Source organism: Heteronotia binoei, chromosome 2 (assembly GCF_032191835.1).
Source record: "Heteronotia binoei isolate CCM8104 ecotype False Entrance Well chromosome 2, APGP_CSIRO_Hbin_v1, whole genome shotgun sequence".
Lineage (NCBI taxonomy): Eukaryota > Metazoa > Chordata > Lepidosauria > Squamata > Gekkonidae > Heteronotia > Heteronotia binoei.
This window is the reverse complement of record NC_083224.1, coordinates 170,969,996-170,996,838: the sequence shown is the minus strand read 5'-3', so window position 1 is coordinate 170,996,838 and position 26,843 is coordinate 170,969,996. Positions and strand designations below refer to the sequence as shown.

Genomic DNA, 26,843 nt, shown 5'->3' with positions numbered 1-26,843 from the left:
TGGTCTTAAAGGTGCAATTGACTCCTATTTTGATGAACAACAGTTACAGGTAAGCGCAACCTTGTTTTGTCATCCTCTTCTAAATGGCATTGTTGAGGATAGCATCCCAGTCCACTGCAGTTCACATTCTACAGCAAGCTGCTTGCACCAAACTCCACCAGTGAAACTCATTGCTGACAGTGGACTGGAAAGTGGGTGAACATACAGTTGAGCACATTTTAGACAGACAACTCAAGAGACCAAAAACCTTGAGACATGCTGTTCATGCAGAGTGACTTTTTCCCTTTATTACCTCCCTTATTCTTTCATCTGTGCAACCTCTCTGCAAGGTACAACTGATGTCAAAAGACTATGGGCAGCAGATACAAAATTCCAGACCCATATGAAGTTCCCCACAACATGTGGGTCCCCACAGATCTCGCTTTCACTAGTGGTAGTGTTTGCATCAAGGAACCCCCCTTCCAATAAAGGAAAGCTCCACCATTCACTGATCCAGCCTAGTACTTTTTCTCTTAAAATTTCAGATCAACTCCCGTACCATTGAAGACATTTTGCAGGTAAACAATAGAGATCAATATAAAATACTATTATGACTTGAAGCACTGCAGCATGGAAGGCACGTCAAGAATAGAGGGATTTCTCTTTCTGCCCTCTTATTGCAACCAAGTCCTGCATTTTGAGAGGATTCAATGTGAAGGGGGTGAAATCCCGCAGGGTGACAAGAAGGATCACAACGTTCTGGATCTTCCAAGGAATCTCACACTCCATTCTTCACCAGCTCGTGAACCCCATTTGTGTCGATAGCCAAAGGAGCATGGAACTCTTTGTCCTTCACAAATTTTTCCAGGCCCTAGTGAAAAGAAGAAGCAGCAAGAAGTTAAGAAGGGCCCTGGTGGATCAGACAAGTGGACCATCCAGTCCGTCACCTCATTTCACATGCTGACTAACCAGTTGCTCTAGTGGGCTAAAGAGGTCATAGAGGCCAAGGTCTCTGATGCTGCCTCCTAGCACTGGTATTCCAAGATTTACAGTCTCTGGACATGGAGGTATCCTTTAGTTATGGTAAAAGACAATGGACATCTCCTCTATGAACCTGCATGTTTGTGTTAAGTGCCACTGAGTCGCTTCCGTCTTATGGTGACCCTTTGAATGAATTACCTCCTGAACATCCTATCGTTAATAACCTTGAGGGCTGTAGCTTCCTTGATTGAATCAATCCATCTCATGCTGGGTCTTCGTCTTTTCCTGCTGCCTTCAACTTCTAGCATTATTGTCTTTTCCAGTGATTCTTGTGTTCTCATGTGACCTATGTAAGATCCCCTCAGTTTAGTCATTTTAGCTTCTAGGGAGAGTTCAGGTTTGATTTGGTCTAGAACCCACATTTCTATTTTTGGTGGTGCACAGTATTCATAAAACTTTCCTCCAACACCACATTTCAAATAAATCAACTTCCTTTCTAATCCCCATTTAGAAACAACAATGCTAGTGGCAGTAGGTGCACCCACTGGCAATGAATTCCACAGTTTAATTACCTGTTAAGTGAAGAAATACTTCCTTTAACCTATTGCCCCATCAACTTAACTGGGTGCTTCCGAGCTGCAGTACTACAGGAGCCTATCCACGTTTTCCACCTCCACGTAACTTCATGTGCTTCTACCATGTTCCATAGTCAGAGGGACTATTTAGATGGCTAGAATGGCCATGCAGGTTTCACAGTACTGGGTGCTAGATAGTTAAAAATTAATTACTATCTAACAGGCAGCTTTGGATTTCCACCTGGTAGAGATTGGTTCAAATTCTTGTTTGGCCCCAAGCTTGATGAATAGCCTTAGGCCTGTGGGTTTCGCTTGTCTGTAATTTGGATGAATGATTCCCAAAGGGTTATCTTGGGTATTAACTAGATAAGGGTATTAGGAGCTGTGGAGAAACACCATTTTAGGCCTGTGCTTGTCTGGGAGTTGGCTAGAGAAGTCTATCAAACTCTAGGCAAGGCTTTGGCCTAGTCTATTCCTCCTTCCCCCTCCTCTCCTGTCTGGAAGCAGCACTTCTGAGGAGGCCTCCTAGAGAGACAGGAAGTCTTTCAAGGCTGGTCTCCCAGAAGGCTGAAAGGGGAAAAACCAGTTATTGGGCGGGAACCGTGTTTTATATTATAGATTTTGGGAGGGAAAAGCAGTTTGAGTCTTGGTGACTGGTGAGTCGGTTCTGGATGGTACGGTCAGGGCCAGTTATATATTAGGGAAAGAAGGAGCGTTTATCCCTACTTTCATTTATTACTTCTGTTCACCCTGTATTTAAAAATGCCTATATATAGTTACAAATTTTAAATATTTTGCCTGTTTAAAAAGGTAGTCCCTCTGTACCACATAGGTTCCCCAACCGCCTTAGACCACGCTACTGTTAGAGGGGAGTCCAGGGAAGGCATAGTGTTGGCAAGGGTGCCAATCCTCCAGGGGTCTCCCAAAGAAGGACTGTGGTCTCTGTGTTAACCAGGTGCTGGATTGGCAGAGGACCTTGAGGCCACAGAACTGGCAGGAAGGGGGATTGGGAGTCCTGTTCCTTGGTCAGGAACCCCTAAATTGAACAGGTGGTGGAAGCATGCCCTAGTGGTGGGAAGATGATAAGCTCCCTTCAGGAGTTGGCAACTCAAAAGGGAGTTGACAGGACTGGGTCTGAAGGCAGAATCGGGCCGGTTCCATCACAGGAGCAATTAGTTTTTATGCAAATAAGGAAGTAGCTGTTTCAATGTTGCCAGCCCAAGACAAATAATTGTGTCTGTTTGGAGTTCCCACACATATGGAGCATTTGAACCAGTCACTCTGGGTACACTATGTCTCTCTCACAGCATATACTCACAGCAATAATCCCCGGAGCTGCAGTTCTTTAGGCACTTTGCCACACAAGTGCTCAACATACATATATATCTGGCAGCTCCTGCTAATGAATTCCCCCACCCCCAAGCAGGTATATGAAACATGCTGTGCTATGGAGGGCTCTGGCATGAACTCGATCAGCATGACCTGATCTGGTGGTATCAAGTAGAGAAGCTGCTCTCCTATTGGTTAGCTAGAGAGTACCGGGCTTCTCATGGCTGTTCTATTTCTGCCCAGCACCACTTTCTGGATAACAAAGCAAAAGCAGGGGAACAAACAAAAAGCTTAATACAGGAATGAATCCCAACAGATTCAGCTACTGGATATCCATAATCTCAAGTGTATGCAAAGGGTCCCCTTTGTTTCAAAGATAGCCTTCTGCTATCCCCATTACAGAATTATCTGGCTCCACCCATCCTCTCCCACGATTGGGCGAGGCCCTGCACCAGACTGACCACAGGCACTTGAAAAAAAAAGGCAGGGCCTTTTCAGTGGTGTCTTTTCCCACAGTACAACTTCCTCTGCAGAGGGCTTCTTCGCAGGGCCTAGGCCTTATTGGATTTAAGGGGAGAAGAAGATTGGAGAAGGAAGATTGCTTTCTGGAGAAGCAGTTTGAATTCTGAAGACCATGTTGGGATTTGACCCAAATGTGTTTATGTGCTATCAATGATTTATTTTATTTATAATGGCTTTTGTTCTTAGTGTGGTGGCAGTTAGGGTCATATTCAACATGTTGTGCTTATTACGGCTGTTAATGAAACTCTCCTCTGTCAAATTTCTCCCTTCTTTTTAAAGAAGTCGCTGCCCCAGTCCCACCACACCCATCTCAGGGTGGAGGCCCAAAGATGCTGTTCCTATCTGCATCTTCTGTGCCAGTTCCATCTCCATGGAGCCTGTGCAGAAGATAATTTATGGTGCCTTGTGTCCAACATTTAGTTTAACCTGACCTTAGCATGACAATAAGAGAAATGCCAATTTGAACAGGAAGGGAAATAAAGCATCCATAGCAACTTACTTCACCCCCATAGGAAACGAGAGGAGAAATCTCGCACTGAATTGGCAAGTCACTGGCATCCTTCAGACTAAAGAAGAAGGGGGTGGGGGAGAGAGAGGAGAAAGATAAACACAGCAGTTTAAGGCAAGATATATATTTATGTTGGTTTACAATGTCAACCCTTTTGCACTTGGGAGAGTGCTCTTGCAGCTTTGCTGGTTTAGCACTCATGCCAAGGAAACAGCCCAGTGCTGGAAAAAAAGCGTAGAAAGAGTCCACGTAAAAGTGCTCGGCATCTGGATTCACAGGGATTAATTAAGCCCAGACTACAATTTCTTCCACTTGTTAAAAAAAGAGAAAGACACCAGCAGTGATGGATAAAAGGAAGCAGGAGAGTTTTAAGCACAGAACCTCTTCCCTATGTACACATCTCTCTCACACACACACAAGCAGCACAAGTCGTTAATCAGAGGACGTGAATGGTTAGAAGCCACCCAAATGCCACTTCAGGTCTTCAACTCAGTTCATCTGGGCCACTTCAAAATATTCATGAATTTCCAGGATTGCTAATATGTGGGGTGGGGGTGGGAAACCAGCAGATCAGCCTGAGGGTGCATTCACACTACACCAAATAATGTGTTTTGCAAGTGGATTTTTGCTATTTTTACACAGTAAAAACCCAGTTGCAAAACTCATTTAGTGTAGCATGAACGCACCCAAAGTTAAAACAAGGCTGCGAATGAAGAATGTATTTCAATATATGTTGAGTCTGTTCTGATTCTAGGGTGGTTACTCTAATAGGGAATGAACAAGAAAATATCAAAGCCACTTTCTACACAATCATCAGGACTGATTAGTCTCGCTCACTCAATTACGCTATTTACTTCTGTGCTTCCAAAAAAAGCTAGCATGCTTAATTTATGTCAGTATTATTAAACAAACTGGTTCTTCTACTAAAAGGCAGATTAACCAGTTGATAGTCCAATAGATTCTTTTCACGGAAAGCATTTTTGTGCAGATAAAACTTAGGCAACCAGTTGTGTTCAACACATCCACAAACACTGCTTTTTTCCTACGCAGAAGGGCTTTTCCAATGTGAAGTTACAGAAAAACAATGTTTGAAGCAACACCTGCTCATATTGGTTCCTTCACAAGAGACTCACAGCTCCTTTGTTCAAGCCAAGAAGCAATTCCTTTGGTTTATTAGCCTAGCCCATTCCTGTTATCCCAGCTGTAAAATGAGTATGACATTGTCTGACTGGGTAGAAGATACCTATCCCATATTGGCAGATCTTCAGAATCTAAGGCAGAATGGTCTTAAAAAACAAACAACTGGAGATTCTCAGGAATGAATCCAAGCCTTATCCATGCTAAATGTATATTCTACCACTGAGGTGTGAGGCCTTCTCATTACAAGAATGCTTTGCTTAGACAAAGAACCTTGAGGAAGGCTTAGAGAGGGGACATTTATGATTCCAGCACACTCAACAAGACAGCTGCCTTGACCAGCAGAACAAGCCAAAAGAGCACCATCACTGTGATAGGTACTACCCCGCCTTGCTTCTTACAGGATTTCCAGAAAGGATGCCAAGGCATTTGGCCAACATTATGCAGGATCAATACAGGAGGCCACATTAAGTGGTGACTTACAGGGTGCGTATAACCACTTGATGAGCCCTTTAAACAGCCCCACCAAGAGGCGGAATCTCTACCCGCACAATTTGTACTTGATTCGAGATATGAAGAAGCAGAAGAGTGATGGTAAAACTCACATTGTAGCTTTACAGGATGCTACAGTTGCCTTGCCACGTGCTGTCTGTACAACACCATGGTAAGTTACCAGTGAATGGATGGCTTCACGAACCCCAATGGTCTTTCCAAATGGGCTCAAAGCTCAAATGTCATTCAGTGTTGCTTGGAACTAAACTGCAGTGGAAGTTCTGCATGCTACTCAGAAACTAAGATACACTGTAACTAGAACTGAGCCAGAATTCCCAAATTAAAGGAAACAAACAACTTTGCTTCTTGAGACTACAAGTTAACTTTTCCCAATACATCTTGTCAATCACTTGACTATGCATATGTGTGCGAACATGGTTTTTTTTTAAAAAAGGACCATGTGTGTTTGGTTCCCTGATAGTTTCATTGGGTCTGTCAAATAACCTAAGCTTTCTTCCAGAATAGATATTTACAGATCTGGCAGAAAACCTTGACTGTATTACTCTTTGTATAGTAGGATACATCTGATAACAGCTTTTAAAAGCATTGCACAAGACAGAAGCCCTGTGATCTGTCACCACTAGAACTGTGTAAAGTCAGACATCAGCTGGAAAGACAGTTGCAATAGTCACAAAGGCTTTTGCAACACTAATACTATAATGGTTTACATCAAGTAACCCCGGGGACTTCTCTTGGATGGAAGAATATGTTAGAGAAGTCTGCATAGAAACCCCTCTAGCTGTGTTTAGACTGCAAAATTACTTGATTACAACTTGCAAATGCTGGGCTTGCCTTGTTTAGTGCACTTTCCAGTGCTTCCTGTATCTATGACACGCTCTCTTTCTCTTGAACATGAACATATGAACATATGAAGCTGCCTTATACTGAATCAGACCTTTGGTCCATCAAAGTCAGTATTGTCTTCTTAGACTGGCAGAGGCTCTCCGGGGTCTCAAGCTGAGGCTTTTTCACACCTATTTGCCTGGACCCTTTTTTGGAGATGCCAGTGATTGAACCTGGGACCTTCCGCTTCCCAAGCAGATGCTCTACCACTGAGCCACCATCCCTCCCCTTAGTCTCCTCTTAGTCTCCTTGCCTTTATTCATGCCAGGTGGTTGTGGGTCTCCCCTCTGGAAAGTCTTCTGCTTGTTTTGAACTTTTCACATCTCACCTCCCTTTCTTTTTAACAACTGTAAATCCTGCACTAGTGTGCAACTGACGCAGTAACAGCAGGCAAAAGAATACATCTTGACTGCAAATCTGCAAAAGTACAAAACCTAGCACTGCCACTGGGTATTCATGCCAGTCTCTCAACAGAGGCAGAGGGAAGATGCAGGAAGAACATTCTCTCTCTTTTCCAGGACTTCCAAATCTTCTAAATTCTTAGAAGCAAAGATCAGCAACAGGAGGGTCCCTGGCCCAAACTAGCTCCTGGAGAGCTAAAGCCTGGCCCCTTTTTGGTTGCACGAGGCAATAACATTAATACAGCAGGAGTAGCACCTCCATCAGTGGAACTCTCAGGTAGGCCAACAACAAGGACAAGTGCCACATGGAATGCAGGCACTAGTAAAGTGGGGAATTAGTAAAGATGGGAGTGGTTCCAACCCTGTGTTTGGGGGAGGGGGGTGTTAAAGCGAGGACAGCATACATGTTAAGACAGGCACCTAACAAACAAAAATAGATTCCGATATTGCAGATCTAGGGTAAGATCCAATGGAAAACTCTGCCATCAGAAGGGATTTCCATCAACAAGATACATCTTAAGAATGCATCAAAATAGCACCTGCCACGTTGTTTTCAACTGCAATTGAAATATACTCAACTTTGCTTCATTTCACATATTCATGAACTCCCCCACCCAATGTAGCTGTGCCTTTCTGATAGATGTCTCACTCACAGTGAAACAGTAAAAAAAATCATATGTCCATTTGTCTGTATGTCCATGTCTGTGTATAATGTCTAAATCAGGGGTGTCAAACTCATTTGTTAGGAGGGCCAGATCTGACACAAACGGGACTTTGTGGGGCCGGGCCATGAGTGTCATAAAATATGCCAGGTAGTGGAGATATAGACTTTAAAGTGGACACAGACAAACCCAATTAAAGATATTTTTAAAAACTTAAAATACAAACATGCTTAAAACTCTTCCAATGGTTTATGTTGGAAAAGTGGGGGACTAGTGAAATTTGGCAATGCAATTTTTAAAATAAAATATCAAGAAAAAACACAAGGCTCTGACTCTGTGGAAACAATGAAATGGCATTGCACACTTCTCCCCACCAGTCTACTCAGACTGGCAAAGCCTTTCCAGTATAATATCCCCCTTTGGCTGTGGGTTCCCACATTAGAGCCTCACTAGGTTAGGTCCATTCAGGAGAGATAAGCTGGCTGGAAGCAACAACCCTTGCTTGCAAGGACACAACTCCAGGAAGCATGAGTTTCAGCTAGCTATAGGAAAGCTGAAAATGTAACCATCTCCACTCCATTTGAAACCATTGCAGAGTACAGACAAAGCTGCAAGGAAAATGTGAAATGGATCTTAAAATCCACCCCACGTTTCCTTGCAGCAGCCAGCAAAGAAAGGCAGGAAGAGCCTCAAAGTGTGCTTCAAAGAGCCTTTGAAGTTTCCAGGCTGAAACTGAAAGAGTCTCAGCTTGGAATTTTCAAAGAGCTTGGGAGCTGTAAAAGTCTGGGAGCTTCAAAGGGTAAGGACAGGAGGGGGAGGAGGGGGGAGAAAAGAGCCCCGGGGGCCTGATCAAAGCCTTGGGTGGGCCGCATTTGGCCCGCGGGCCAGGTGATTGACACCAGCCTCAGCTCTGGACTCAGACCCAGTTCCAGTGGATTCTGACATTATTTAGACTCTAAATAATGTCAGGATCCACTGGAGCTGGGCCTGAGTCCACAGCTGTCTCACTCTCCAAGGTTGCTTTTTGTTGGGCAACTGCCCTCAGACAGAGCCTCTGAACAAAGCAAGGGGGGAGGTCCTTTCACCCAATTTCCCCACACAACTCTGCCAAGTACCTGCCAGGGAATAGATGTGACTCTTCCTCCCTGGCTAATTCCTGGGCACACCCTTTAAATGCTTCCCCAAGAGAGGGCCAACCCTGGACTCAGCCAACCCTCTCTCCTCAGCCCAGTCAAGGGAGTAACAGGCCCCTAGGCCATTGGATTAGTGAGCTCACTGGTCCTTCCCCCTGAACTTCTTTAAAGAGCTGGCTGCCCTACACGACCTCTTCTAAGAAGGTCAGTGCTGCCTGCTGTCCTGCCCCCCCTAGAAGAGCTCCTCTGGGTCTTAGTGTCAGTGTCGCCTCTGGTAGAAACTCAGCTGAGTTGGCTTCTGGTGCTAAGCATGCTGCTGAGAGCCAGTCGGGCTCCTTCAAGCCAGCCAACTTGCAAGCAGACTTGGTCAAGGCCATGCCCTGTTGCAACCCGGCAGACAACTTCCCCAGCTTCACAGATTGCTGGTGCAGCACACTGCCGTTAGTGGGGCTTGTAGTCCCCTGTGGTAAGTACAGGGGCAGTGGCACCAACCCTGGACAATACATGTATACACACATCTATGTATATATATTACTAAGCTTTCTGAGCAAGAAAAAGAATAAAATCCAAAAGAATTCAGACCTAAGAACACGCTTTTCTATCTTGTTGAGACTCAAAAGCTGCTGCAGGGAACAAGACGCCAGCTCCTGGAAGTTCTGAGTTAAGCCCTGTAAAGAGTCAGATTTCCCCAGAGGAATGTGGTCAAGCTACCACGCAACCAGCAGTAGCTACAGGATCTTTCAGACACGCACACACGGGTTACAATTCCAAGGACAACTACTAAGAGAGACAAATCTATCCCAGTGACAAAACAACCCTCCTCTGCAAAACCAAGCGAAGATCCTGCATGCTGCAGAAAGATGTTAGTTTGATCACAAGCAGAGCCCCATAACCATGCATCCCCCAACAGTCCAGCAGGGTATATTTACTTGTGATTGTCATCAGCTGAGACTGCATCTGACCTTCCGTTTGTGCTGCTGTCCCATGGGGAGAAAAAGGATGAATGGAGTTAGAGGATCTGTCAATTTAACTAGCACCCTCCTGCCCACCCCCCTCCAGCACTCAATACGGGGTTTGGGAACAAAGTCAATTCAATATATCTGGAGCGGAGCTGGGAAGTGCTGTTGGCTGAATCAGTTGTGCTTCACCCCCCAGAGTTCACTTGTAAAATAGAGAACTTTCCACACATTCACAGAAGAAAGTTTGCCTGACCTTTGCACTCAGTTCCCCTGCCAGACATCTTGTCCATCTTTCTGAAAAATCATGTGATTCCTAAGATAATATGTCTCAGGCCATTCCTTGTTCACATGAATGCTGTTTTTAACTACCAGGATTTCCCCTGCCCCCAAAACAATCAAGACTAATAACTCACTTGATCAGTCAAGTCCCATTACCCAGTGTTTTGGATCACTGGGTCTGACAGGTATCTTTCCCAGGATCTGCTACCTGGGCCTACTTAACTTCCGAGATCTGATGAGATCAGGCTTGCCTGGGCTATCTGCATCACAGTACAATGGCCTTAGCCAATGAAAATGGCATCAGGGATTGTGGGGGTGCAGGGAGATTATGCACCAGAGACGTCTGCAGCTTGTTAAGTTTGGGAATGCTGTCATGTGAAACACAGAAAGATTGCATCCTGCCTCAATGGTCTACCAAAGTCTGTACTGTCTTCTCTCCGGGGGTCTCAGGTAGAAGGTTTTCACCTGCTACCTGAGTCATTTAAGTGGAAATGCTGGGAAAAGCACCTAGGGTGTTCTGCGTACAAAAGAGGTGCTCTATGGCTGAGCCACAGCCCCTCCCCATGCTTCAATAACAAAATATTAGAGGCAAAAGGAGGAAGGCCAAAAACATCTTACCAGGGAATGGCAGGAAGGCGGGTTCCATTTTCATCCACAAAGTGGCCACCAGAGTTGAGGACCCAGCGGTGGTGCAGCGACATGAGGGCGTGACGTGCGGTGGTGGGGTTGTCCTTGCCATTTTGGCTATCAGCATTCTTCAATGGGGAGAACTCATCTTCTCGCAGCACCTCGTATACCACGAACTTCCTGGACAGGACAGGACAGAAAGAAGAAGGTCTGGCACGTGCCAACTTGCAGCTGGGCATTAGTAGTAAGTTCAGATGCCACATGGAGTGACAAAGACTGAGACAAGGCAACAAAAGGAAAACCCTACAATGGAAACCCCGCCTACAGTCTCCTTAGAGTTCGAAGCCTTCAGACAGAGGCCACAGCAGCCTAAAGATGGGGCAACAGAATGAGGTCAGAAACACCACAGGTCCCTTGAGCAGATTTCCAAGGTACCGTAACTTATTCCCACCACTGATTCCCAAGACAGTCTCACAGTAAATTAATGAATGATCCTTGAAAGCCACATGCATGTCAAACAAGCCACACCATCCCCATGGGGAAAAGGTTGGGAACACTTGCCAGCTGAATGAGATCTGGGCTGAAGCTTCTGTTCCTCCCCACTCCCTCTGTTGCAGCTGTTTGGCCCATTTGGTCACCCCCTAGCTCAAGGACTCTAGCCCAAGCGTCGCTGCTTGTGGCCCTCAACAACCTGGGCCAGCAGATCCAGGACTAGCCTAGGATGTCATGCGTTGCATCGCTTGTTTCCTTTTTCCTGTTTATCTAAATTGTATTTTGTAAGCTGCATCAGGTCCCTGCTGGAGAGAAGAGTGGAGTAGAAACCTCTTGAAGTGAATATACACCTCAACTATCAGAGGGTCATGCAAAATACTTCTTTCTGATCTCTGTATAATGAGACCTTCTTGCACCTCCCCCTGCTGTCTGTGTCTGAAGTTTCAGGGCAGCAAAGTTCCCCAGCCTGCCACAGAGCTGGCCCGCTCCACCACCCCATAAAACGATGAGCATTCCTTTTACATTCGGAAGCCCTGAGAAGTAAAACATAGCTTTTTTAAAAACTGAAAGTTATGCAACAGAGTTTATTTGTTCACACTGATGTATTTCTTCATTCTCTGGTTTCCTTCCCAAGGCAGTTTGCAACACTTAATCTCCCCTACACCATTTTGTCCTTACAACAGCAAACCTGTAAGCTAGGTTAGGCTAATTAATTAATTCATTGCCATATGGCATTCTGTATAATATAGCCAGAAGAGCCTAAGATTGTTTAGCAGGCAGAAGTTTTATACTCTTTTAGCATCATGCCCTACTAAGTGGTGAGCTAGACTTGTTTCTTAAGGCAAGAGATGTTTCAGAGGTGGTTTGCCATTGCCTGCCTCTGCATCATGACCTTGTTATTCCTTGAAGGTCACCCTTTCGAATTCTAGCTAAGGCTGACCCTGCTTAACTTCCAAGTTCTGATGAGATCGGGCTAGACTGGACTATCCAGGTCAGGGCCTAGGTTAGGTTGAGACAGCACAACTGGCTCAAGGTTACTCAGCCAGCTTCCATGGCAGAGCAGGGATCCAAATCTGGGTTGACCAGATGAAGACGATTGCAGATTTATACCCTGCCCTTCTCTCTGAAACAGACTCAGAACGGCTTACAATCTCCTATATCTTCTCCCCCCACAACAGACACCCTGTGAGGTGGGTGGGGCTGAGAGGGCTCACAGCAGCTGCTCTTTCAAAGACAATTCTTATGATAGCTATGGCTAACCCAAGGCCATTCCAGCAGCTACAAGTGGAGGAGTGGGGAATCAAACCCCGTTCTCCCAGATAAGAGTCCACACACTTAACCACTACACCAAACTGGCTCTTAATCTCATAGCACAACACACTGACCACCAGACCACACTGGTGGAGTGGTACAGAATGCAAAAGGCAATGTGGCAGACACAATACTCTTGACCACAGACAGACAAGCGAGCTGGAAAGGCCAGTGAACCTACTTGGCAAACTGAAAGATGTCAAATACGAACTTCTCCATCTTAATCCCATTTGGTTTGTCTGGATTCAAAGGCTTCCCAGTGGCCTCATCCATGTATGGGATCTTCTTCTGGGCTATGTGGTGTTGCAACTGTGGTTCATAAATGCTGGAACAACAAGTTAAGAAAAAAAATCAGACTCAAAGATGCTTAAAGTGGGCAGATCAGAAGCTTACAAACGCAATACAAATGTCTGAGCCTGTCACAGGTAACTTGAAAGGATCTTAGGTAATTTACACAGCCTTGCAGGTTCCATTCAAAGCATGCATAGTTTGATCAGCAGCTGGATCACACATGGAGGGCTGGATCTATCAACGGTCAAATGCAATTTCCACATACCAGATACTGGGGGCAAGCAACAACAGATGGGAACGCCCTTCATGCCATGCTTGCAAGCCATCTGGCTAGCTGCTGCTGCAAACTGAATATTGGACAAGGCAACCTCACACTGCAACAAGGAAGAGAGAGAGGGAAGGTGGACAATTGCAAAAGCAGGGTGGGAGAAGCAGAATCTAGTGGAATTTTGAAAAGTTCTGTATTTACGGACACCTGAACAGGGAGGCCTTGGGCCAAAAGCAGGCAGAATTCAGACAGTTTAATTAACATCCCTCAGTTGACCCTCCACGTTAACTAAATATGGCACTTATTTGCAGAAGCTTTTAGCATGCAAAGGCAGAAGCCCCTGGGGTGAATGTTTGTTTATAGATTTACTGCTCTGGTCACTGCTAAATCATCCCAAAGCTGGAATATAAAGACTGGTGGCGGGAAAAACATTTAAAAACAAACTTTTAAAAGTTATACAATGTTTTAAAAAATGTAAAAGACCTATCACAGTATAAGCTTTTAGAATGGATTACATGACTGGATTCCTCCAAGAGAAATTTACTATATAACTTTGGAGAATATGTCCAAAAGGTGTATTGGACAGTAATTACACAGGTCCTACTCAATGCCCTTTCTGAACACTGGAACTATGTTTTGTTTCCACCCATCTGGAAACATACTTGTGGGACTAATCCGAGTGTACAGATTGGTCAATATTGAGGCCTACCAGTAAAAAAAAAAATGGTTTAAATAACTTTGGGGTATCTCCCCCGGGGCACCTTACCTGATAAAAACAAGAAGTCAAGACCCTTCTTTATTTCATGTGCATTGACTGGGGGACCAATGGGGGTAAATTTGTACTCTACTGTTTCTCTTCTTCCATTTAAGAACACTGGCCAAAAATAATGACTTTCTGAAGCATAACCCTTCATAAACTAGACCCTAAGTAGATGCACACTAAGTAGGTAGATGCACATTTCAAAATTCCCTAAATCTGAAGGGGAGACAGAAAAGACCTCCCTGGTATGGGGAGAGGGGAATACAGCATGCTCGGGACCCCCCCCCCAAAAAAAGCTAAGAAGAGGAATATGAAGAAGAAGATATTGGATTTATATCCCGCCCTCCACTCCGAAGAGTCTCAGAGCGGCTCACAATCTCCTCTATCTTCCTCCCCCACAACAGACACCCTGTGAGGTGGGTGGGGCTGGAGAGGGCTCTCACAGCAGCTGCCCTTTCAAGGACAACCTCTGCCAGAGCTATGGCTGACCCAAGGCCATGCTAGTAGATGCAAGTGGAGGAGTGGGGAATCAAACCCAGTTCTCCCAGATAAGAGTCCGCACACTTAACCACTACACCAAACTAAGCTGCAGCAAACCATGGTAGGCTAATTCAAACATACAATTCCTGTCTTCCATCTCCACTTAGAAGTGGTACAGTCCAGAGAAAAAAGGATCCCAAGTTGATTCTGCTGCACATACCAATTGATTCTACATTCTCAGCAATGAATAGGGAGACAGCAGAAAACCTAGGATGAGGGGGGGAGATATAAACCAGGAAAAGATGCAACACCCCAAGAATGTTTGAAAGAAAAGAGTGTTGACTAAATAAAAAAAATTTGACCTGTAGCAGAAGGGTGAAAAATATTTAGCATAAAGTTACGTAAACAGTCCATGAATGGCCATACTTGACAACATCTTTCAGGAACTCCATCGTGAAGTAGTGGTTGGCGATGTTTCCAGCATTAAACATAAGCCGGCCATCGTGACTCCTCTTCTGTGCCGTTGCCAAAGAGATCTCACTGTACTCCACCACCTGGTAGACGCCGTCCACTCGGCACACCACACCAACTGGCTCGGTGGGATTGGTCTTTTCCACTACCTAAGAGAGAACAGACGCAGCATGCAGTTCAAAGGGCTGCCAGAAATGGCAAGGGAAACATATGGCCAGAACAGAAGATGGACAGATGTATCCTCAAAGCCAAGGCTAGGCTTGGATAAGCTCTGAAGGCATCGTACGGGGCCCTCCCCAAGAAGTATCACACCAAAGTAAAGGATAGGTTATTCTGTGTTTGGGTGAAGCTAATAATTTCATCACAGTGGGGAGGGACTTGTGGCTCAGTGGAAGAGCCTTTGCTTTACATATAGAAGGTCCCAGGTTCAATCCCTGACACCTCCAGTTAAAAGGATGATGTGAAAGACCTCTGCCAGAGACCCAGGACAGCCATTGCCAGTCTGACTACAATACTGACTTTGACGAACCAAGGGTCTGACGGCAGCTTCATGTGTTCATTGTGCCATAAAAAGACAAATACAAATCCAACAAAAGGAAAACAAAACGGAGTCCTTGAGACAACTGTAAGGATGGCAAAGTGATCGAACCCCAACCTGGAATCCGCATTGCATGCCTATTTGTTCATGCAGCCAACTACACAGCCAGCTCAATCATCCCTCTCCTTCAGCAAGCAGCACAAAAAGTCAGTGTAAGAATGCTCAACTTCTTCCATCAGCTGGAAGAGAGAGTCACCCTGCTCACTACTTAATTAGAAATACAGAACTGGGAAATGGAGCTACTAGGAGACAAATCCTTGGAGTCTTGTAGTGGGCCACTTATTCTGAAACACACTCCCTTTACACAGTACAGGGAATTAAATAAAGCTGCGTTGCAATCCTTGAAGGGGAAAAATTGGATGGGTTCTACCGCATAAGGAAACCTTTTAGACCAGGAGGTGGCAGAAGAACAACAAAGAACTCCTTCTGCAATGGATTTTTTTCCTGCAGAAATCTCTGCTGTGATTTCATCTGCACTTTGTTTTGTTCTACAGGACTCTATTCAACCCAAAAGCCTGCATGCTCCCAACTTGACAGTGAAGCTAACGTGCCAACTATTTTCGTAGCTATGTGACAATGCTCACCATTTTACACAGTATACATTAAGGACTTAGATAAAAATCAAACATACTTTCTCAGCAATCCCAACAACATCATCCTGGGAGGGAGAGAGTCTGAAGCTGAGAGAACGCTGGCTTGCCTGGGGCCACCTAGTGAGGTTATGGTTGAAACTAGAGCAATTCTTTCCATCTATTTTTCCATCTGTTATTTTTCTGGATCCAACAGCACAGCAGCTGTCCGTGCCTGATCCCCAAGACTACACAGTGTCACTGTACCAGAGAAACAGAAAAGGAGGACTGGAGGGGAGAGGAATTCATTGCATGCAGCCTCCTGCCAACACCACGTACCTTTGCTCCGCAATCAGCTCCCTTCTGTACACAGAACCCAATGAACCAGGGGTCAGCCACTTTCACCAAAATGTTGTCGACACAGTAGACATGGATGTAGCCGACACCTCGCCTTTCCATGTCCTCCATGATCCGATGGGTGCCTAAGGCTCGGTACAGACCACCATTGCCATCTTTAAGAACGATATGGGAAGAGAGAATACTTCAGGGTGCCAAACAGTCACCAATTGAACTCGCTTTCTATCCCATCATTCTTGGGCATCGCCAGCCCCAAAAGGGCAGGCTATGTGCAGCAGTTTATAATTTATCATATTCTCAATAAACAGACGCATCAGAAGAACCACTACAGACATTAATTCGTTTTGCCACAAATAGTTTCTAAATAGAAACTAAGTTCTTGTTCCGTCAGAAGAAAGTCTGCTATGGCTCTCAAGACGTTCCTTCATGGGGGTGTTATAGCTAAAGGAAGCACTTCACCTATCCCCCAGGATTACATCAACCACTGGCACAGCACCTGGAATAGTGCCTCCTCCAAGGCCAAAGGGACCAGGGAGGTTCCCACAGGAGAAGACGACGACGACATTGGATTTATATCCCGCCCTCCACTCCGAAGAGTCTCAGAGCGGCTCACAATCTCCTTTACCTTCGTCCCCCACAACAGACATCCTGTGAGGTGGGTGAGGCTGAGAGGGCTCTCACAGCAGCTGCCCTTTCAAGGACAACCGCTGCCAGAGCTATGGCTGACCCAAGGCCATGCTAGCAGGTGCAAGTGGAGGAGTGGGGAATCAAACTCGGTTCTCCCAGATAAGAGTCCGCACACTTAAGCACTACACCAAACTGGCTCTCCAAATTTCATTTGGTATCCAGGGCCCAGACAGCTTTGTTCTTGAAAGGCAAGCACCTCATGCCAGAGGCCATTTTTTAAAAAAGCATTTTAACTGAAAGTGATTAACTGAGCAAAGCAGCTGCAAGTTACTGAAGAAAGCATACACACGTTGACAGGCAATGTACAGCCCCGCCATGTTCGATTTGTGTTTTCCTCCAACACAACTTGGGCCATAATAAAAGGTAAAAGTAGTCCCCTGTGCAAGCACCAGTCGTTTCCGACTCTGGGGTGACATTGCATCACAACGTTTTCACAGCAGACTTTTTACGGGGTGGTTTGCCATCGCCATCCCCAGTCATCTACACTTTCCTCATTTTACCAACCTTGGAAGGATGGAAGGCTGAGTCAACCTTGAGCCGGCTACCTGAACCCAGCTTTTGCCGGGATCGAACTCAGGTTCGATCAGAGAGCTCAGAGTGCAGTGCTGAAGCTTTTCCACTCTGCGCCAATGGGTCAAAGTAAAAGGCTCACATACATTGTCCTGGGACACAAATGACACTGGGAGCAAGGAAGGCTACTAAAAGGCTACTAACCACTGCCTCCCTTTCCTTCACTTGGGGAGCCTTCTATTTTGCTTTGTTGTTTGAGAGAACTTTGCCTCTCCAGAGAAAGGGAGAAAATCACACGCTATCTCCCAGCCCTGGAGCCCCTGAAAGCTTACACTTCCATGCCCCTCCACATAAGAGGCAAGAGATGCTGCAGGCAAAGGCAAGGACACTGAAAGTTGTCCTCTCCCCCTTCCCAAGTCACGGAAGTCTTCCCAGCAAGGAACCAGGGGTCACAAAAAGGCTGCATTCCAAAGGCTCCGTTTCATAGCTTCTGGCTAGATAAACTCTCTTACAATCCCTCTCCTGATTAAAGCGGAGGTTTACAGGAACAATCTGGGAAGACCTGTACTCAAAATGAAGTGTTCTTGGTAAATTTCCCTTCTGTGCCTGCCTCCCCTGATTAAAGTGGATACTTATGGGAAAGATCTGGAAAGACCTGTATTCAAACTGTTCTTAATAAATTTCCCTCCATGGGACTGTGAAATATTAACCAGTATTCTCAAGCTAGGGGAAACGTGCAGCCACAATGAGATAATTGTGTACTTCACCATACTGTAATGTGTTCAAACAATATATATGCAGGAGCATTCAAAGCCCCATATGCACTGGAAGTGGTACAGCCTAGATACAGGAATAGCAAGGACATTTTTAGCCTTTCTCTGTTTAAGGACTCCAGATAGGTGTTCCTGCATAAGAGAAGCCATGTTGGATCAGACCAATGGTCCATCCAGTCCAACACTCTGTGTCACACAGTGGCCAAAAAACCAGGCACCATCAGGAGGTCCATCAGTGGGGCCAGAACACTAGAAGCCCTCCCACGGTAGCCCCCATCCCAAGCAATTGCTTGCTCACAACTTTAACGCCAGTGGCTCACAAAGTAGAAATTTTGCTCACAAGACTCCACAGCTTACAGTATTGGTTGCAACTACTGGCTATTTTGTTACTTCTAGCATGGAAGACATTACAAGTTATCTACATGAGTCCACCTGTCCTATACCTTGGAAAGTGGAGTGATTTCAGCTGCCAAATGACTTTAGCAGGCAAATAATATCTGACTGGATTAGGTGTGATTTCCTAATGCTAATGTCATTTTACACTTGATTCAATCACACCTACCACAATAATTTGCCTGCTAATGTCATCTGGTATCTGAAATCACTTCACTCTCCAATATACAGGGCAGATGGACTCACATTCTAGCTGTATCTGAAGAAGTGAGCAGTGTGGCCTAAGATAGCTGAAGAAACAGCTTAAGAGAGAGAGATTTGAACAAGATGACTATGTCAACCTACTATGTCATTCTTCTCTCCTACAAAATCTCTATTGCCTATTTTCCTCACAAGATGCCTTCTTGTTTCAGATTAAACACCTAAACTAAAGCTGTTCTTTGTAAAGTGCTGGATCAATAGTTTTTTTTCCCCAAGGAACTATTTCATTTAGTAGGCTTATATTCTGCCTTTTCCGGTAAACGGGCTCAAGGCAGATCACAACATATAATAATAACAATAAAAAACCTACATATCAAAGTTAAAACACCATAGGAAAGGAGTAAAAACAATAAATAAAAAGCACCTCCAGCGGACAGGGCACAGAGTATCAGTAACCAGTTGTAAGGCCACCTTAAACGATGGTAATAACAATAAGATAGCACTGCAATGAAGCACAATTGTCACCACAAGGGAGGCCAAATGATGGAATAATAGGATGCCCACTACATAATGTTTTAAAGAAAGTCATGGATGAAATGGTGCTTAAGTTTTCCAACTGGGATACAGTAAAAACCAATGCATCTCTCTTAAGATTGTACAGCCACTTTTAGTTTAGTTTATTTGATTTCTACCCCACTCAATTTCCCACAAGCAGCACTCTGGGTGGCTTACAATATGTAATATACAACAGTACATAATATAAAAAATGCAGCTAAAATCCAACACTATTCATCAATTAAACTGCTAGTTGACACCATATATTAATCCCACAATACAGCTGGATGGATGGCATACAAGCTATATTTTAGTCATAGGGAGGGATCTTAAACAGGAAAGGATAAAGGAGGAGGGAAAGAACCCAGGAGGCCACTGCTTTTCATAACCACTGCAGTCCTCAACCATTTTGTTTTCTGATACTTATATTACATCAAACAGTTCGAAGTCCTAACTGCAGGCTCAGTTTTAACTGGCATGGCAAACTGAGAGTACGTCTATTTATTTTTAGAAGTGGTTTTGAGATGTCACTTTGACTCCAAGATACTACTGCAATGACCCTAAATATTAAAAAGATTAAAGTACTGATATTCTTTTGATATATTTTGACAATGCCATATTGAATAAAAGAAAACAGTTACTGACAATATTAAGCTTAGTGTAATTTATGACCAACCCTGACCTGGATAGCCCAGGCTAGCCCAATCTTGTCAGATCTCAAAAGCCAAGCAGGATCAGCCCCGCTCAGTATATGAAGGGGAGACCACCAAGGAATCCCAGGGTTGCTATGCAGTGGCAATGGCAAACTATCTCTGAACATCTCTTGCCTTGAAAACCCCATGTAGTCAATGCTGCAATTTTTTTTTAACTATCTGTAATCATTACTTAATTTGAACGACAAGTTTATTGGCAGATTATACACTGAAAACAACGTAATTAGAGAGCATGAAATGTCCAGTAAACAATGCAATAAGGCACGGATGACAAAATTTAGTAGTATGAAGCATTGTAATTTGGTATAAATGATTTTTTAAAAGTTACACAGAGAGAGGTGATTAAATAATTTTGCCTATTAGGACAGTAGGTCAGAGTAACTAAGATCTTTTCCACCAGTTGCCAGCTGTAGTTACATGAAACTTTCTGTCCCTGAAATGTCTCAGTCTAGTCGAGTTAGGATGCTTTCTGTCAAGTCTATTCCAATAACATAAATTTGTATTCTTGTTTACTATAAAAATACTTCAAAAACCACACACCTGGTGCCATACAAACTTTGCCCTTCTCTTCCAGGAGAATTTTCCCATCAAAGTCCATAGCAGGCAGCATACCCTGCTGGAAGAAGATCACATTTTCCTTCTTCAAACCAAAGTATTTGTGCTTTAAAAAGAACTCTTTGGTCAACTCCATCGTCCTGCCGCTTGTCATGATGTACCTGTCCCAGCACAAGAAGAGAATCCTAGCTCACTAAGACAGCAATCATAGGCAGGTCTACTATGAAGCAAGCCCGATTGTGTTCAGTGGTACTTATTCCAAGAAAAGTGTCCCTAGGATTGCATCCTGGGACACCCAAGCCATGATATATTTTTTCTCCTATTCTCACTCACACACACACACACGTACTCTATTCCCCCCATCCTTTTTTGTTAGGTTTTAAAAGGCTGTATCCCAAGGGCTCCCAAGAGATCACAAGTGCAATTCAGACTGGATCACAGGTAATCAAGTGTTCAGAGTCTTATCTCCCACTAGCAGTGAGAAGGGGAAATTCCCTCCAGGAAATGGCTAACAACTGCAACAGAGCTGACAATGCGTGCAAGCTCTGGGTACAGATTTGTTCTAGATTAACAGTGCAGGGGACCATGAAATTACTTTGCCTTTTACCTCCAAGTGACACTAGGAAGCAAACATTTCCTAAATCCAAGACTTCACTCAAGGTGATGCCGGTGTATTATTACCAAACTGTATGTTGTAAAAGACAAAAAGACTGCTGTGAGCCTAAAGACAGCAGGCATCCCACATGCATGAGCCTGTCAGGGGAGGGCAGGATACAAATTTGATAAAATAAAATAAATAAATGATTTGCAGCTGTGGAACTGCCTCCTTCCCATCCACTTATGGGGTAGGCAGGCAGCTTTGTGGCATCTCTGTATCAGCTGTGATATAATAACATCTGTACCAACTGCTCCCCCCCTTGAAAAGATGCATACAGCCTCTATCTGAGTCAGGAGAAATGCCCAGAAATGCAGAGAGGGGGCTCCTCTGGAAGCAATAAAAATCTTACTCTTACATATGCAAAAAAGGGCAATCTAGAAGAGTTTTTTTGGGGGGGGGGGGGGAGAAATAAAACCTGCACCACAGGTTATGAGGCTGACATTTCCTATACAGTCTTCTTTGTGTCTGAAAGATTACAGAAGAAGATGATGATGATATTGGATTTATACCCTGCCCTATACTCTGAATCTCAGAGTGGCTTACAATCTACTTTACCTTCCCCTCCTCCACAACAGACACCCTGTGAGGTAGGTGGGGCTGAGAGAGCTTTCCCAGAAGCTGCCCTTTTCAAGGACAGCTCTGCAATAGCTATGGCTGACCCAAGGCCATTCCAGCAGCTTCAAGTGGAGGAGTGGGGAATCAAACCCGGTTCTCCTAGATAAGAGTCCACACACTTAACCACTTCACCAAACTGGCTCTCCAAATACCTTCAGCTCCCCTTGCCTCCAACTAGAATGACCACTGAGACAAGCTGAAATGTTTATAACAAGACTGTGTGTGCTCCTCGTCAGAAATAATGGCATACCAAATTAAGTTACAAAATAAGGCTGGAATCTGTAATGTCTACATGGAAATAAAATGTGATTTCTATGAATTTATTCTTTAGCTTTTATTCTCTCTGCCCAATTGCTTTTGGTTTCCGTGAGAAATGGGAGGGGCAGTAAGTTAGAGCAGAAGGAAATCTTACTTAGCCATCTCTCCAGCTACTAAGATCCCAAGAAACACTGCCTATATGTTCTCAAGCATATTTTTACAGCAAACACAGTATCATGGTTACAGTGCCAGATTAGGATCTGGGAGACCCACATTCAGATCCCCGCTCTGACATGAAAGCTGATCGAGTGAGCCAAACCTACCTCACAGGATTGTTGTGAGAGTGAAAGGAAGAACAACATACAATGCTTTGAGTTCCATGCAGGAAGGATGCATGGAATAAAGATGCATGGAATTATCTTTACAACCTTCAGAGTAACAAACGTTCTAAAAAGCAACAGCAAAATGCAAGACAAAGGTATTTACTGTGTGCTTTTTTGGGATTCCTGCAGAAGTCCATTAATTATAAGGCTACCAAAACTTATCTTCAAAACAACAACCAAGCCAAAAGTACTACCTAGTGTTTCAGATCACTACCTGCAATCCACTACTAAATAACTTCAGTAGAATGACAGAGGTATCCAAGAGGAGTGCTTTACCAGGGAATAACGCATTTCATGCCATGTCGTTCTTCAGCCAGCTGCTGCAGTTTCAAGATGCGCTCTGCTTGTATCTGGAACAGGGTTTTGTGGGATGGCAAACCGACATCATACATTCCCTTGGGGTAGGAGACACCCAGTCTCGTCCCCTGCCCACCAGCTAGGAGCAGAACAGCTACTTTGTTCTGGGAAATCTGGCGAAGACCTAAACCAAGGAAAGGAGAGGGGGAAAAGGGAAAAGAAAGTTAATAATTTGTCTCTGGAAGCCAAAACAGTTCTGAAGATCTGTTACTGGACCAGTTATGGAAGTAGGATAGCAAGTTCACTCTGCTGCACATGTACACCATGTCTCAGTCCCACAGAGAAGGACTTATTCTCAAATATGTGGACACAGGGGTGCAGTCTTTGTACCTTGCAAATCAGGAATAGCATGGGGAAGGGAACTCCATGCCAGCGTGCCTACAGTACTGCAAACAGAAGCTCCACCACCAGATTGAATTATGTGGCCAGATGATGACCCAGAAGCGTGCATGTGTACATTACCTCCAAAAAGGATAAGGCCGCATGGTGGGGAGGGAATCTAAGTCTGCAAATGCACACCTGGGGATATTTGCATGCAGCAAGAGCAATGTGACATTCAATATCCTAAGGATCTATGTATCTTAAACTTGTGTTTTTCTTCATCATGGTTGCAGCAAACAGCTTAGGAGCACTGTGGGAATTGCCTGACAAAATTCAAAGTTAGAGTCCAATAGCAGCTTTAATACCAATGAAGTTTTATTCGGGGTGTGAGCTTGTGTGTGTGTGCACACTTTGTCAGACAGAATGGAATAAGACTTACCAGTCCATACTCTGCCTTAATATGTATAGATTGGTAAGTCTCATTCCATTCTGTCTGACAAAGTATGTGATCACACAAAAGCTCATACCCTGGAATCTAACTTTGTTCTATTGCTTCAGACCAACATGGCTACCCACCTGGCTCTATCTTGACAAAATTCAGATATAAGAGGCCTCCACAGGATTTCTAGTGTGTAAGAGATGGAGCTTTTAAAGTCACAGAGGCAAATCTCTTTTCCACTTCTACCACTGTAGCTTTCTTAATTCCATTAATTGCCATTCCCTTCCCTAGTCCTTTCTCTTCCTCAGTTCCATTCCCAGTTTTTGCCAAAAGGAAATCCCAAACCCAACAAAGACTTTTGACATATTGAACTTTGGAAAATAAGTCAGTATGGACTTTGCACAGCATACTATGAACAAAATTTCATGCCATGTCGTTCTTCAGCCAGCTGCTGCAGTTTCAGGATGCGCTCTGCTTGTATCTGGAACAGGGTTTTGTGGGACGGCAAACCGACATCATACATCCCCTTGGGGTAGGAGACACCCAGTCTCGTCCCCTGCCCACCAGCTAGGAGCAGAACAGAGCTAAGAATTCCAAGTGAGTAGCCATGTTAATCTGTAAAAGCAAAATGAATAAAAGGAGTCTAGTGGCACTTTAGAGACTAATAACCTGTTCCAGCACACAATGAGTGAACTTATTACTCTCTTGTTTTAAACTAGCCTCTCTTCAGAATGTCACACCCAAAATCCTTCTGTTTTTAACAAATGCAACAGCCTAATGGATGGATACTTCATGCATCTGATGAAGTGAGCTTTGACTCAGAAGAGCTTATGCTGGAACAGATTGTATTTAACTCCTAAAGCACCACTGGGATCCTATTTTATTAGCTCAGCATGTCTGTGTACACTTACACACATCTACTTGGCACCTCCCTACTGCCTTCTAGAAGACATTTCTTTTTCAAAAAACCCACATTCATTTAAAAAGCAAAACATCTGCCCTTTTGTCATTATTCTCATCATTTTGCATATGGTTATTTTATTGATGATAGTTCTCATTTCTCTTTATTTTTCCATTTACTACAAGCCTATCATGCCCTGTTGGGCAACAGTAAAAGAGAGAGTGTTTACTTGATCTGGTCTTCCAACACTCCATGCAGATTCCGATCCAGTGCAATACACTGCACAATTATCTGTTCAGCTTTAGAACAGGCAATGAACCTTGTGTTCTAAACTACTGCCCAAGTATTATTCAGAGGCTGCATTTATTTTATTTAGAGGACCACAAAGAGATTTTTAGGCAGCCTACACAGGTCTCAGATGTCCAGGCCTAAGGAAAGGCACTCATGATTCCTCCAAACTGGGCCCTTTACGTTCCTCAAGATTCAATTTTGCAAAAGGATGCCTGCACAAAATGGGACAGAACATCCACATTCCAAATGCAAAAAAAGCCTACAGCTTTCTTACAGAAACTCCAGTAACTGGCATTTAACCAGATAACATTTGTGTAGCACATAGCTAAAACATTGGCCTTTTCAAGGTTAAATGTTTCCTGAATGACTTCCTGCTTGGAAACAAGCCTAAATTTACTTAAGCGTTAGGTAAATTGACCTTTAAGTGAAGGAGGAACATATAAGTAAACTCAACCAATAGGGTGACAAAATTAATCACTATGAGTTATTTTTCAGCTGCACCTTACAAAATACTAAATTTTCTCAGTCTGAAGAATGCCATACAACTCAACATGGCTGGCATCCAGAACAACATTTCTACAGGTGCATGGACTTCTGTCCACAGATCACAACTTTCTCGGCACCCCAGCAGCTCCAAATGCTCCCGGAAATCCTATTCCTGGGACAGAGGGGAACCCCAGGAACAAGGCTGAAGGGAGGGGGCATTTCAGGCTTCTATGAAAGTCTTAGTTTGTAGACAGAAGTTCTTGCACCCCTGAGAATGCTGTACTGGAAACAACCCCAATATTATTTCCACTTTGTCCTCAAACATTTAGGTTTCACATCTGCTGCAACCATCTTTGCTCCAAACACACTAAGCATGTGATGTTGGCACCTTTATATATGGTATTGCTGGATTCAACCATCAGCCACCATGGTAACAGTCTAACAGGATTTTAAAGGCACTGTTTGAATCTACTGGTACACAAGGTGCTAACTGAAAAGGAAAGAGTTGGTTTTCATATCCCAATTTTCTCTACCCTCAAAGTAGCTTACAATCGCCTTCCTTTCCTCTTCCCACAGCAGTCACCTTGTGAGGTAGGTGGAGCTGAAAGACTTCTGAGAGAACTGTGACTGGCCCAAAATCACACAGCAGGCTTCTTATGGAGGACTGGAAATCAAACCTGGTTCTCCAGATTAAAGTCCACTACACTAAACCAGTAAATCACTTTGACTCTCCCAGGAGGTGAAACTGGCACAAAAAAGATTATGTGAAAGAAAGTTCTCTCTTCCTCCCCCCCCCCCCTCTCTCTATATGGCATGTATGGTATATACAAGGGCCTTTCCCAACAACTACAGCAAGGAACTGCAGACAGCAGAATTAGAAAAGGGTTTTTTTTGTGACCCCAGAGGGCCAAGTTCTGTTGAACCTCACAAGACTAGAGGACCACTGGAATGATTCCCACAGCTGTAAGTAGTTCTAAAGGCCCTGATCAATCTGTATTTATACTGTGTGCGGTGTCTGAAGGAGTTGCCACATGAATCAGCACAGTCAATTTTGTTTTTTCTTTTGTTTACACAATGGGTAGGGCAGCCTAACATGCAGGGCACCATGCTTCTTCTACTTGCCAAGCTCCTCTAAAAATAAAGACAAGAAGTGCACAAACCTCCCCCATTCAGAAGATCATTTCAAAGGGTAGCCGTGTTGGTCTCCAGTAGAATAGCTAGATTCGAGTGCAGGAGCACCTGAGAGACCAAAAAGATTTTTAGGATGTAAGCTTTCGAGAGTCAAAGCTCTCTTCATCAGATACTTTATGTTACAAAGGGAGCTTTGATTCTTGAAAGCTTATAGCTGGAAAACCCTCTTGGTCTCTAAGGTGCTCCTGCACTCGAATCTAGCTGTCACCGCCTCCACCAAGAAAGAACTGGATCATGATTCAGTTTTCTCTATAATACCTTGAAGGACATCTGAGAAACAGGTTATCTAAAGAGAAACACACAAGTGAAAGGTATCCACACTGCTTATATCCAGATTTGAATATTATAATGTGCTGTATGTGGAGCTGCTCCTGAAATGTACAGAAATTTCACGTGGTTCAAAATATCACTGCCTGTTTCCTGATAGCTTTGGAGAGGAAAGAGCATCTTTTACTACTACTGTAAGAACTTG

The 26,843-nt window shown here is 44.2% G+C and overlaps 1 protein-coding gene across 9 annotated transcripts in view; it reads right to left on the bottom strand.

Annotated features, from left to right (window-relative positions):
• Nucleotides 1–261: 261 nt before the first annotated feature.
• UAP1 (UDP-N-acetylglucosamine pyrophosphorylase 1) overlaps nt 262–26,843 on the bottom strand; it is a 33,789-nt gene continuing 7,207 nt past the window's right edge. For 3 of the 9 annotated variants that reach the window (XM_060232434.1, XM_060232435.1, XM_060232433.1), the window contains exons 3-11: nt 22,662–22,866; nt 20,457–20,632; nt 16,067–16,239; nt 14,516–14,709; nt 12,472–12,615; nt 10,479–10,667; nt 9,552–9,599; nt 3,886–3,952; nt 262–850 (exon numbers count right to left, since the gene is read on the bottom strand). In XM_060232434.1, coding sequence (XP_060088417.1) covers nt 758–850; nt 3,886–3,952; nt 9,552–9,599; nt 10,479–10,667; nt 12,472–12,615; nt 14,516–14,709; nt 16,067–16,239; nt 20,457–20,632; nt 22,662–22,866 — 1,289 coding nt within the window. In that variant the 3' untranslated portion in view covers nt 262–757. The remainder of the gene's footprint in view (nt 851–3,885; nt 3,953–9,551; nt 9,600–10,478; nt 10,668–12,471; nt 12,616–14,515; nt 14,710–16,066; nt 16,240–20,456; nt 20,633–22,661; nt 22,867–26,843) is intronic. The other 6 variants (XM_060232437.1, XM_060232438.1, XM_060232436.1 and 3 more) reach the window with 2 other exon arrangements.